The sequence below is a fragment of the Symphodus melops genome (genome assembly GCF_947650265.1).
Source record: "Symphodus melops genome assembly, chromosome: 9".
NCBI classification, from domain to species: domain Eukaryota; kingdom Metazoa; phylum Chordata; class Actinopteri; order Labriformes; family Labridae; genus Symphodus; species Symphodus melops.
Window position 1 is genome coordinate 20,330,908 of NC_136699.1, and position 12,499 is coordinate 20,343,406.

Sequence of the window (12,499 nt, forward strand, 5' to 3'; positions counted from 1 at the left end):
CCCATGACTATCTTGGCTAAAGGTCCTTCTCTCCTTGCATCCTTTTATGACCTGTTCTTATACGACTATACTCCTAACTTGGAAGGGAGAAAACAAAACAAGGGACTTCCAATAATTCAACTACAATTTTGATAAACTATGATCATATATCAATTTACAAGAACATGTAAATTACAGATTTAAAGATTAAATGAATGTCACTAGCTAACCTGACACAAATCTCCTACCTGTGGCAAGTAATTTTAATTTTCAAGGAATTCATCTTGAATTAGATAATCTGGTGCACTTAATGGTAAAATGTGGGAAAGAAAACTTTCCACATTTTTTTAGAATTAGAAAAATTCTAATCTCCCAAATGTATTTTTTACATTTAGTAATAATTTCTACATTACCGACAGGATTTCTCAGTCTAATAAGGTTAATATGTGGATGAGTTTAGGGTGTTTAAACGCTTATATTCACATCCTCTGACGTTCCGGTATTATATTGTGATTGACGTCTTTACGTCTGTTTTGTTTACGTGTGCACGTTCTCCTGCGCTCTCTGCCTTCCCGAAATGCATTGCGAGATCTGCAGTATGTTTTGACAAAGGAAAAGGCTGAAGAGAAACAACAACAGGGTGGGAACTGAAGTCCAAACCCAAGTGATAACACTAACTATATTCGAGCCAGTGCGTTGTTGACAAGGTAAAGTCTCACTCCTAGCTTTCCTGTAAAACACATTAAGTATGTGTTTCGTGGTTTGTGATGTCATTACGCGAAGACATCTGGGGCTAAAGCTAGCTACCGTCTGTAGCATGAGCCGTCGAAAACAACTGTGTGTCATACACTGTGAAGCTAACCAATGCTGTCATATTGTATAGTTGATGTCGGGCTTATCATTAGATATGACACAGTTATTTCAAACACCCTGTTGCTGAATTTACAGCTCTATATTCGCAGTATTTCTTGTCTGTTTTTGTTATTACCTACATTTCAAACTTGACCATGATATTTTATTCTTCTGGCAGCTGTTAAGAACTTGACTAAAATATAATGGAATAATTGTGATATGTTTAATGTGTGCGTGGAGAAGAAAAGTGTTGCGACACCAAGGTTCCCGGAGCTCAACATGTAAACACCAAACGTCACGTGACCTGCCACATGGCGTTCAACAATGCTTTCCTTTTTGACATTTCAAAAACTTTCCCTTTTCATACAATCAGCCCAAACAATGTTACTAATAAAGTAATGCGAGAATAAGGCCTGAAGAATCATTGTCTTTAATTTAAATGTACAGCAGCAGGTTTTTACTTCTCCAGAGTTTAAACAATAAAGACATTTAGAACAACATTAAAGAAAGAACATTTTTGTCTGTTAACTCAAAGTTGATTATTTAATTAATCAATTAGATAAGCTCAATAATTTGAAGTAGGAACAAAATAAAATACTCTACTGAATAGTTTAGTTTGTAAAACTTTCACATTTCAAGAATGTGTGTTTTACTTGCCTCCTAAATCCAGTAATATTTTGGAAGTAGTTAAACCATTAAATATGCTTCATTATATTTGTAATATTAAAATAACATTGATGGGCACAAATGCCCAACAAACAAGAAACAGCAGCTTTTGTCTACTTACAACATGCATTATTTCTCATTTAATGTAAAGGACACACATTTAAAATGCCATACCAGTGCCTCCTCTGTCAGTGCAATTTGTTTATCCCCTTTCTTTCTTCACAGTTCTTTGTTATGGCTCTGAGGCCATGATTGAGTACAAGTGCCAATTCCACGTAAAGGGAGTTTACACAACTTGAGAGTTTGTGGAGAGAGGGGTGGGGGGGCCCAGGCAGACTGTGGACGGGGAAGGGGAAGAGCTCAGCTGGAGCCAATGCAGCAGCAGCATCGACAGCCTGAGCTGGTGGAAGGAAGCCTTCCCGTGTTCGTGTTCCCCACTGAGCTCATCTTCTATGCAGATGAGCAGTCGTCTCACAAGCAGGTGCTCACCCTCTACAATCCCTATGAGTTCGCACTCAAGTTTAAAGGTCAGTTGGCAGAATGAAACACAATCTATTTGGGTAACCACGTATACCATTGTACTTTCCTTTTAGATAGTCAAAATAATCTGTACTTTCTTCTTGTATCAGTGCTGTGCACAGCGCCAAACAAGTACACTGTGGTGGATTCCACCGGAGCTGTCAAGCCACAGTGTTGTGTTGATATGTAAGTTGTTGGGTTTTTTTTGGTGATGTCCTAGAGGAAATACCTTCCCTGTTTAGTCCTATTCATGTCCTAATATGTATATATTGGACTGCATGTTTTTGTGTATAGCTAACTTCATGTGGTCAAATCTATCCACGCAGAGTAATCAGACTCAAAGATGTCCGGGCGTGTCATTATGGGGTGTACGACAAGTTCCGTCTGCAGGTGTCTGAGCAGAGTCAACGGAAAGCTTTGGGCCACAAAGAGGTGACGGCCACGCTGCGGCCCTCAGCCTCACAGGAGCCACCAAGCCCTCGACCCCATGATGAAGAACGCAGACTCAAAGAGCAATTTACAGATAGCGAGTTTTTTGAACAGACTGCATTTCAGACAGGTAGGAATAAATGTGATTGTGGTTGATTACCACTAGGTGGAGCCAAATATTTAGAAACTCGATGATGCATGCTTAATACAATTACAGTACACACATTTGTGTGGCCTATGAAAATAACCATTACCCTGTCCTACTTTACTAGAGTATATGAAAGGCATTTTTCAGATAAACTGATAGACAAAAAATGTTCTGCATACAATGTAACTGACCTTAGCTGAAATAAATTGTCTTGGGGCTGAAGGCCACAGACGACATAATAGAAAGCACGTAAAGACAGATGAACCTTTGTTTATTGGCTTGCACCTCTTGGTTAGTTGTAAACCCTTTTACATGATTAATTGGATGGTGTACTTTTTGTTCCTTAAAGAGAGCCGACCTGTTGCTGGAGGCCCGAGTCTGCTGACAGTGCTGCTCGGCCTGGTATGTATGGCTGCTCTGATGCTCCCCACCTTGGGGGAGCAAGAATCTACTGTGCCCGTCTACCTCCACTTAAGTGTTAACAAGAAACTTGTAGCTGCTTATGTCCTCGGTAAGTGGAAAAGTAAAAATTCAAAAATCCAATCTAAATGTCACCTATATTGCAGTGGTCTGTAAAATAACAGTTTGAAAGAGCGTGTGCTGGAGTAAGCAATATCCTGTTGCTTTCTTTTGTTTCTTGAGGTCTTCTCACGATGGTCATCTTACGCACATGAAACGCTGTGAGCCAAGAGAAGGATGGAAAACGATCGAACACTCACACCAGAAGCAATACTCTGCAATGAGTACAGCTGACAGGAGTGGGATAGGGTACTTGTTCAGTTTTTACCTTCCCACAAAAACTACTTTTTAGTATATTTTAAACCGCATATTTTTGTTGATCTATACACGATACTGACCTGTTACAAAGAACTTTTAAGTATAGCTCGAAGGATTGGCGGTTTGAGATGAGCTGAGGCCTGTGAAGGAACATGAGGCCACTGAAAGAGAGTTTGGTGTACTCCGTGTCTGTATTTTAAGTTGCCATTATGTAACAGAATATGGTTAACCTGTGTGAGTGTGAAGGAATCTACATGCAAACATGATACATGTATATAAAGCCATTAAACTTTTGTTACGATATTCACCTGTAACCATCCTCACACTGATGTTTTCAATCATTTTAGTATCAACTTCGTGCATTCTGTGCGTGTTTGGAGAGATCTTATCTGAAGGGGTTTTTTTATTTTTCCAGGAATAAGATTCTCTACGTCACCAAAAGTTCAAATCTCACGATGTTCGCCGTATTTTATCAATGCCCCAAACATTTAATAAAATATCTCTATGGCTGTCTGTTATGATGTTCACAGATTAAATCAAGTTGCTTAGTAGTTTATGAGGAGCAGGAGGATGCAACAGTTACATGTTTTCTTTTCACTTTATGACGGCAACAAACTCCTACAGTCCCTGTCAGCTCCGTTTGATATAGATTGAAAAAGAAAAAAAATGATTTGTTATGCTAATTTACCCTGTGGGTATCAAAGGAGTTGTTTCCAAATGGCACTGTTCCACTTCGGCCCCTGGATGAACTGTTAAAATAAGATGAGTTGAGTGTTGTTATACACACACAAAAATGCTTCTTGGAATATTTAGCTCCACCGGTATACGAGATAAATCATTTATTCAGTCCTGATTAGCGCTACGATTGCAATCAAACAAGCATGGACATGGTGTGAGCCAGCTTGAAAGATGACAGCCTTTCCATCACAAAGTAGAACATTTGCTAAAGTCATGCCCCGAACACTAAAACATGACTCAAGATAACTCTCTCTCCAACAGAAGAGCAACTAGACCATTCCCCACACTCTGATTTGTAAAAAGCAAAAGACAGAGTAAACTGCAACCACACATTTCAACTAAAGGGCACACTTCCACATAATGACTTACAATCTCTTTCTTTTGTACACAACTCATGAAAGGCTTTTTTTTCTCCTTGGCTCTATTAGAAGAAAGTCAAATGTGTCTTCTCTGCTTACTCCGTGACTGAAACATCACAGGGATCATATGTGCAAGAAGTTCATAGAAGCAGAAACAGCAGTCCTTCACTCACAATGTGATGGTGACATTTTGGTTTTTCGCTCAGCAGTAAGTTAATGGAACTGAAAACAATCTTTTTTACTAGGGAATAAAATATCACCATCCATTTTATATATATATATATATATATATACACTTTTTCTATAAATAACATTTTTCCCGGAGCAAAGAAAACTTTTTTTTAAACTCTGCTTATCTACAAACATCCCGACAAGAACACAGGATACAGAGGAACCTGTAGTGTTGGAAGCTGAATAGTGAAGACCAATTTAGCAAAGACTTGCAGAGAGACCTCACCTCCATCATAAAAATATGAATATGTGCTGAAATGACTTTCAATATAAGAGAATAGAAACCTCCATCGATCCAAAATACAAGTTTGTCCCTTTACAACAAACACTGTTGCTGTTGAAGACCTCTGCCCACATTCACCTCACAGCCAATAACAAACTTTAAACTATGTACGACTTTTGACAAGTTTAATATTTACATAATTACAAACAAAGCAGGGAAACAATAAGTTAAATCTTTTCTTACAACATTTGCAGACTGCATACATACAGAGGCCTGTGGACAGAAGTTCATCAGCACAAGTAAAGAAAAGTACACATCCAGCTCTTTATATGTCCAGTGCTCAAAGTCTCTCCAGTGACAGTAGGCCACAATTGAAGCCCATCCACTTCACTCTGAAAGCCGTGTGGTGCTCAAAAAATCGACAGGCCTGTGCAATTTCACCAGACTCACTTCTTGTACGCAAAATCTCATCCACAGCTTGCATTTCCTTAATACAAACATCCCACCCCTCCACAATGTAGCCATATACATCAGAAACATAAATGTAAAGCTCCACTTCAACCAAATCAAGGCGGTAATGGAGGGTCTGAGGGGGAAACATGTTCCCTGGAGAGAAGCTTCTGGGTCGCTCTTTCTTTGTCGTCCCACTCTCACTTTGGGGACAGATCCTGGAGCGAAGCAAACGGAGAGTTGCTGGATGAGGAAGGAGACACTCCTTCCATTTTGCCTGGCGAGTCTGTGGAGGAGCAGACACTGCTGAGGCTGCCGTCCAGCAAATCTGGGGAGTGACTGAAAGAAAAACCACAAGTTGAGTTTAGACTCCAAACTGTCACAAGTGAGACTTCAGCAAACGGTGGGTTCCCCTTTGTGTTTACTCAGGGAGACAGAGCCTGCCTACATCTCACATCTGATTCCATAGTCCGTGAGCTTAAAAAACTGAAAAGTAATCATAGGATGGGATCAGGGTACGAAATTAACACCCGCCAAGCGCCAAATACAAGTAGATTTTCCTTTTGGCGAGTAGATTTCAGAGGCCTATGCGCCACAGGGTGGGTACATTTTTTACCCAAGTCATCAGAACTATGCTATATGAGCATTAGACGTGTTTTATGTAGCTGCCTGCCTCTACTTTTTCCTGCTCGTCTCTCTGCGGTCATGACTGTAAACATCGCAGAGAACCACCATGCGTGGCGCGCCCCGTTTAACTTACAGCGCATCAGCAGTTGATCTGTGATCTGTACAGAACGGTCTTCTGTTCACTTTCACCGTGTCGAACGATAGCAAAGTGACGTGACAGTCGCTGTAGTCTGTTAGCGTCCCAACTCAGACTCAGAGCTGCCTTATAAACACTGTCTGCAGGTGTCGTGCACGCTGAATGCACGTGTAACAGAAGCATGTCTTAATGAACAGGCTGATTATATGAAGTGTCAAAAGTTGTCAAAGCTAAATCAAGAGAGAACTTTTATCTTTTTTATGTATTGTGGAACAATAATTTATTATCCGCTCATGGATCTGTAATGTTGTAATGCAGGGGGGTTCAGAGGAGAGGGTCTGGGAACTACCTACCGTTGAGTCAAAAAGTTAATATTGGAACCTGGATGGGATGTTTATTTAAATAAAGTGTGTTAGACTTAAACAGTCCCTGTAGGCTGGTTCAAGCCGAGAGAACTGGTTAAATAAAACCACGTATGACACTGGGAAAGCCCAGACTCCTGACAGCCCAAATCATCTGACGACAGAGTCAAATTCAGGGGTTTTTGTAAAAAAAAAAAAAAAAAAATACAAATCATATGTGTTGTGATCAAACGCGTACTTATTGGTTAGAAGAATCTCGGTATGTAGCATCAGGACATTTAACCCTTTGTTTACAAGTTTACCATAAAAAGATCAACTCTAGGTACAAGTCCTTTTTTTAGTTTTGGAAGTGTTCTGGTTTTAAATTGTAATACTAGGAGAATCATCCACTGGGGTTTCATCAGGCTTGACTTCACATTGTAAAACTGTTCTCGAGCAAAGCAAAAGGGTCAAATGTTTGAGCCTTTTATACATTTGTTAGGGACAGTGCATATTAATGAACAGCTGTAAAAGATGCCTGTTATGGCCCCAGCCACACCCCTTGTCCTTAGTTTGTGACTCACTTTTGTTTTGGAGCGTTTGAGTGCGTGACTGTCTAATTAGGACTAATCTTGATCACCCGGTGCTGCCTGCAGGAAAAGCAGGAGGCAATCAGCCAGTCCTGCAGCCACACACTTTAAAAGAACCTGGTCAGCCAGCAGTCGGGTTTGTTTTAAGATCGCCACTGTGCCCCTTTGTTTTGTCTGTGTGTTAATGTTTCTTTTAGCAATTTATTGTCTTTTGTTTTGTTTATTTTTTAAGCTTTCGTTTCGGTGTTCGGCTGGGTCAGGTGTTAGTATTTTTGTTGACACACACACATTCACATTAGGTTTTAGGGGTGCTGTTTGTTTGTTGTTCGATATGGTTAGTTAGTGTAGTTAGGTTTTATTTTCATTTATTTCACTATTTAGATTTATTATGTAAAACATTTATTTAGAATACTTTGGTTTTATTATGTTTTTGATTTGAACAGCACTCGTCGGCCCTTTCAGTTTGCCTCACCTTTTGTTATGTTTCACAATTTGCTTCTGTTGTAATAAACTACTTTTATTTACCAAAAATATCTGGTTTTATGTTGCTTCCCTTTCCCTCCACAAGCCGGGTCGTAACAATGTCAGATTATAGCAGAAGTGCCTCCTGAAGCTCACACGCAGACATTTTATGATAATTTAGCAGTTATTGATGTCATTAAGCTCAGTCAGTGGCCTGATGATCACAGAAAAAGTGTGGTCGTCTGGCTACTTTCACAGTAGTGAGATATTTTACTGGTCCACGTCTTACCAGGAGAGATCTGACAGGTTGGGTATTTCGGAGGACAGCATAGTGGTTGTACCCTGAAAGAGCCTCTTAGGTTGACTCTCAGTCTCCATCTCTCCTGCAGAGTAAAGAGACAGTGAAGACATTTTGTGTCTGGAGGAGGACGAGCCAGTTTCAAGACTTCTGTTGTTATCAAACTGAGAATGGAGAAGATCACCAAGGAGCTTATTGGTTTACTATTACACAAGTCAACACAGATTGAAGAATTGCTCATTTAATATGAATCGGTAAAAGTGAAAACAAACTGAAAGATCAGCAGTCAGAAAATCAGAAAGAGAACCTATATAATATAATATAATATAATATAATATTCTTTTATTAAAGCTCAAGACACTGAAGTTTCCTCTGGTGAACAATAAGCTCAATCAACACGTACCAGCTGTATGACCTCAGACATGTCGAGCTTTAAGGTTTGAAGTCGTCTTTTAATAACTTCAAGCTAAATTCACTTTAACACAACTGCTACTTTGGCATTAATAAGTCCTGTGCACTGCTTGTTCACAGATCAGGTCTATCCATAGATCAAGTGTCTGTTGTGTTGGATAGGTATGACATTTACCCTTCAAACAAACCCCTTGAGACTCTTTGTAGCTCGCTCACCTTTGCGTTTCATCGGCCCCAGTATGCTTGCTCTGATGCAGTTGATCGGGCTTTGACTCCGTCTGCTAAAGACAACAGAAGTCACAAGATGTCAGACTGTGCATTTACAAACCAGCCAGCTCCATTTAGAAATGCATTTACAATCTTTTCTCTGCAGGTTTGTCACATTGTTTATACTTTAATAAATAGATTTTATTCATTGTGGTCATTGTTCTGTTTGCATATATCCATCTCTTCTCTCTGCATCTCAGTGACGTTGTATGTTCATGGCTGCTTGAATGATGGACTGGGAATGACTTACTGACAATACTAGCTTTTTATAAACCCAGAACGTTGAAATCGATGCCACATTGAAAAGGGTTGTCTTTGTATTTTTTGGTATTGTAAGGCGCACTGTACAGTGCAACACAAAACGAGGTGTATGCAACTGCCTCCCTGTCCCAAAAATCACTGAAGTGAATCAAACACCTTATGTATAAAACCCACTGAGGACCTCACAGTATCCCAACTTATTGTGAGTAGTGTATTTCTGTGATAAAAAAAAGTATACTTATCAGGAGTGAAGTTAAAGTCGCATTAGTAGACTACACACTTGTGTATGTATATACACACACACACACGTGTATATGACTGGATGTAATAAGCTGTATTAACTAAAAGCAGATGGTCACCTGAAGCGGCGTGTTGGGCTGGGAATGGGGCTGGGTGTTAGGCCGTTGCTGCTCACCAGGATTTGTAGTGAAGGAGAGAAACACTGCTGCTTGTGAGAAAGTGAAACAAATAGACAATGGTCATGTTGTCAAAAACACATCAACTTGTGCTATGCTGAATGTCCACTATTTAAATAGTGCCATATCAGGGCATTAAAATAGCACAGCTACTGATATCTCAGAATATTGGATGTAAAAGAAAATACACTGTTTTAGATAAGGCTGTATAAAACTTAAAAAAAAAAAAAAAAAAAACAGCAATAAGGGAATGTCACAAAAGAAGAAAAGGATTTTGTATAAAGAAAATGTTTAAGATTGGAAAGTAGATCTATTAGGTTGTAGTAAGCAAACAAATTCACCACTAAAGTAGTGTTTGTTCAGTCCATTGCATCTTACAGACTCTTACTAATAAACCAGTTTAAAGTCATTAAGAAAAATCAGGTCACAGAAAGGCCTGAACTGTTGACTTCATCTAATTACAAGCACTTTAACTGGGTTATGCGAGTGTAAACATACACAAGTCAGATATACCTTTTTTCCTATCCCTCTGGTTGGGGATGGGGCGGGCGACACCGGCACGAAGTCGATGCGCTTTGGAGAAGATGATGCTGACTTCTCCAGATCATTGTCGCTCTACAAACACACAGTAAGCAAAACATGTTGCTCACCACTGGACCGTATATCACATCTCTACAATACTACGTACAGAGGTAGTAAAGTCATTAAGAGTGTGGGAGTATTATACTACCTACTCAGTCTGACCTTGAGAGACTGGTGGCCCTGTTAACTCCTCAAGTGATACTTTAGCATGTTTCTAGTCTTGTCATCTCCACAGAAATCAAGAGAGACAAACCCAGGGTAGAACCATGCAGCTACAAAGTGCATCACAGCTGACTTTCAAGGATTCAGAGGAAAAGAATAAAATCAAAGCATGATGTGTGGAGAGTGATGCTTTACCAGACTAAGACTTTCTTCCCAGGATTGGCTCATCTGCATGGCTGTTTGAACTTCCCTGTGTGCACAAAAGTTAGTTAAGAAGAGACGAGACTTTTTTAAGCATTTAAAAAAAATCTAAAAGTTGAATGTCTTTAAACACCAACTACATCCGTAAAAACGCTGTTTACCTCTCATGAGCAGTTTCTCTGTTCATAACGTCTATACCCTCCTCCTGCAAGAGTACACAATAGGATTCATGGTTATAAAGTTTGGACTGCACATCTTCCTAAAAATGTTTTTAAATGTGCCAACAAGACGTTAATATTGCTACTGCGGTCTTGGTTTTGACACAAATTAACGTTATCAAATCATTCGTCATGTTACTCATGGGATTGAACGACAGCCATGAGATGACACCACAGTATTCATTTCCTCTGTTTGAGTCCGATACTACCAATCGATCAACTCTGAAAGATCGATGGCCCTGTGAACTCCAAAATGTGTTACTCTAGCATGTTTCTTTGGACACCATCACTCCCTATGGCTTGAGAGGGAGACAGTGGTCTGACATGCGAAATGAAACCACAAACCAGTGGAAAATAAACTGGTCTTTATTCTTACTTGTTTTATCTGATGGAGTCTGGTGCTGGGCACACGTATGGGTGATGATGGCACCTGTGAAGGAGGATGTTTGTCAAAGAACATTTTATGAAAAACCCAATTAGACGCATGATAAAAGTTTGAGTTTTTAAATAAGATCTTTTACCATGTTAGGTCTGTTGACAACTGTAGTGCTATTTCTCCGGCTGCGCAGGACCTCTCGCTGGAACACTTGGGAGTTATCACTGTTATCAATGACAAATGTAAAGACCAACTCTAAGTCAGGGGTCTTTTCCATATGGAGTCAATATAATGTATCAAAGTCAATGGATATACAACATGAAACATTATGCGTGCTGAAACTATGACATATTAAGAACCTTAAGCCGTTTATCATGGGTGCACTGTTGGATCTCCTCAAGTATCCATCGCTTTGAATTACAGAAGATGGGATTTCCAGATCCAGCTCCATCTTTTCCTGTGGCAACACTCCTGAATGGTTCATTTTACTAGCCTACGTGTTGCTAGCGTATATCCAAGTCATGAACTTTAAGTAGCTAACCAGCTCAGTGGTTTCTCTCCAAACTTTACATCTTTATAAAATATAATCGGCATCTGAGCTGAGGTGAAACAAGTGAGCTAAGGCAGCGAGGTAAACTCAGGCGACATCAATCTGAAAGGCCCAGGCGTCTGTGTACCTCCTGTTAACATTAGCTTTTAAACACAACAAAGGTAACTGTTGTAACGCTTCATCTCACAACTATTTGCTGGTCCCAAATTGACCTGTGTAAACATTTTCCTGTAACGTTATAACCAATGAGCAACTTTCCTGATAGCTGGTTAGCATACCATGGCTACATACCACACAATGACCCGTTAGCCTGTAGCAACAGAGAGACTACCGAGCTAGCCTGAAGCTACATGTTAGCAAGATAAATTAGCTATTGTTAGCCAACCATATCGACAGCTTACTTTGAGTGCAAAATAAATGTTCGCCTTCAGCCTAACGTGGTTCTCACAACGCTGCTATAACATTTAGCAAACAGTATTAGCAGCTAAAATAAGCTAGTGTTGCTATACCAACCACAGCTCAGATACCGGGCCTGTAAAACTAACCAGATGCTAACGAGCTAACTCAGAATCAATGCCGGGTTACCGCTTTACTAAATGATCCTTCCCTTAGACTTGTAGCTACTACAGTGAGCTGAAATACACCGAGACACTCCCGCCGTGAAAACCATACGCTACAAACGATACATTTTCGTTTACTGCAAGCTACCGACAAGGATGAACCTAATCCTAAATGCTCACATGGGAGCTAGTTGCTAACAGAAATCTTCACGCCCCTTTTTAACATCAGCAGACCTGGCCAATCAAATTGCAGCATTGCCGGCGTGCTGAGGGGAAATGTGGCGGCGGACCGCACGAACAACTCAGTTGTGATGTGAGCTGCTGTCTCTGTATTATATTTTATTTCTGGCCTCTTTGCGCTTAAAGGGCCAACAAATACATAAACGTCTGCAGGTATTTAGTGAAATCAATGATTCAGAGTTTAAGATTACATAATTTACATATTAAGCAATACTACAGTTCTGTTGGGCAGTGGACCCATCAGAGAATATACCTTCATAGAGGCAAATAAGGTCGTGAACAAACATCTGGAATGACCTACACAAACAGACGTTAGTAATCCAGTCACTTTAATCCAGTCAGATTGACAACTTGGAGTTCTTGGTCCAGAGACATCATCATCATCAAGCCATGACCCTTAACTAGTTTTAACTCAGCTCATTTTATGCCG

The 12,499-nt window shown here is 40.0% G+C and overlaps 2 protein-coding genes across 4 annotated transcripts; one reads left to right on the forward strand and one right to left on the reverse strand.

Annotated features, from left to right (window-relative positions):
- The first annotated feature begins 545 nt into the window (after positions 1 to 545).
- Positions 546 to 3,906, forward strand: mospd1 (motile sperm domain containing 1). Its single transcript, XM_079352258.1, has 6 exons — positions 546 to 686; positions 1,723 to 2,024; positions 2,127 to 2,202; positions 2,343 to 2,575; positions 2,943 to 3,104; positions 3,236 to 3,906. The coding sequence occupies exons 2-6, from the start codon at positions 1,871 to 1,873 to the stop codon at positions 3,265 to 3,267; spliced, it is 657 nt and encodes a 218-aa protein (XP_079208384.1). The 5' UTR covers positions 546 to 686; positions 1,723 to 1,870; the 3' UTR covers positions 3,268 to 3,906.
- Positions 3,907 to 4,194: 288 nt separating this feature from the next.
- pabir2 (PABIR family member 2) lies at positions 4,195 to 12,057 on the reverse strand. 3 transcript variants are annotated; one of them, XM_079352255.1, is made up of 11 exons: positions 11,671 to 12,057; positions 11,079 to 11,176; positions 10,865 to 10,943; positions 10,720 to 10,773; positions 10,287 to 10,330; positions 10,120 to 10,174; positions 9,694 to 9,795; positions 9,124 to 9,209; positions 8,453 to 8,517; positions 7,817 to 7,910; positions 4,195 to 5,710 (listed from the first exon to the last, which is right to left on the reverse strand). In XM_079352255.1, exons 2-11 carry the CDS (start codon positions 11,168 to 11,170, stop codon positions 5,572 to 5,574), a joined length of 810 nt encoding a protein of 269 aa, XP_079208381.1. In that variant the 5' UTR covers positions 11,171 to 11,176; positions 11,671 to 12,057; the 3' UTR covers positions 4,195 to 5,571. The 3 variants fall into 3 exon arrangements, with proteins under 3 accessions (XP_079208381.1, XP_079208380.1, XP_079208379.1); XM_079352254.1 differs by having other exon boundaries at positions 8,453 to 8,514; positions 11,079 to 12,057; XM_079352253.1 differs by having other exon boundaries at positions 11,079 to 12,057.
- Between the last annotated feature and the right edge of the window lie 442 nt (positions 12,058 to 12,499).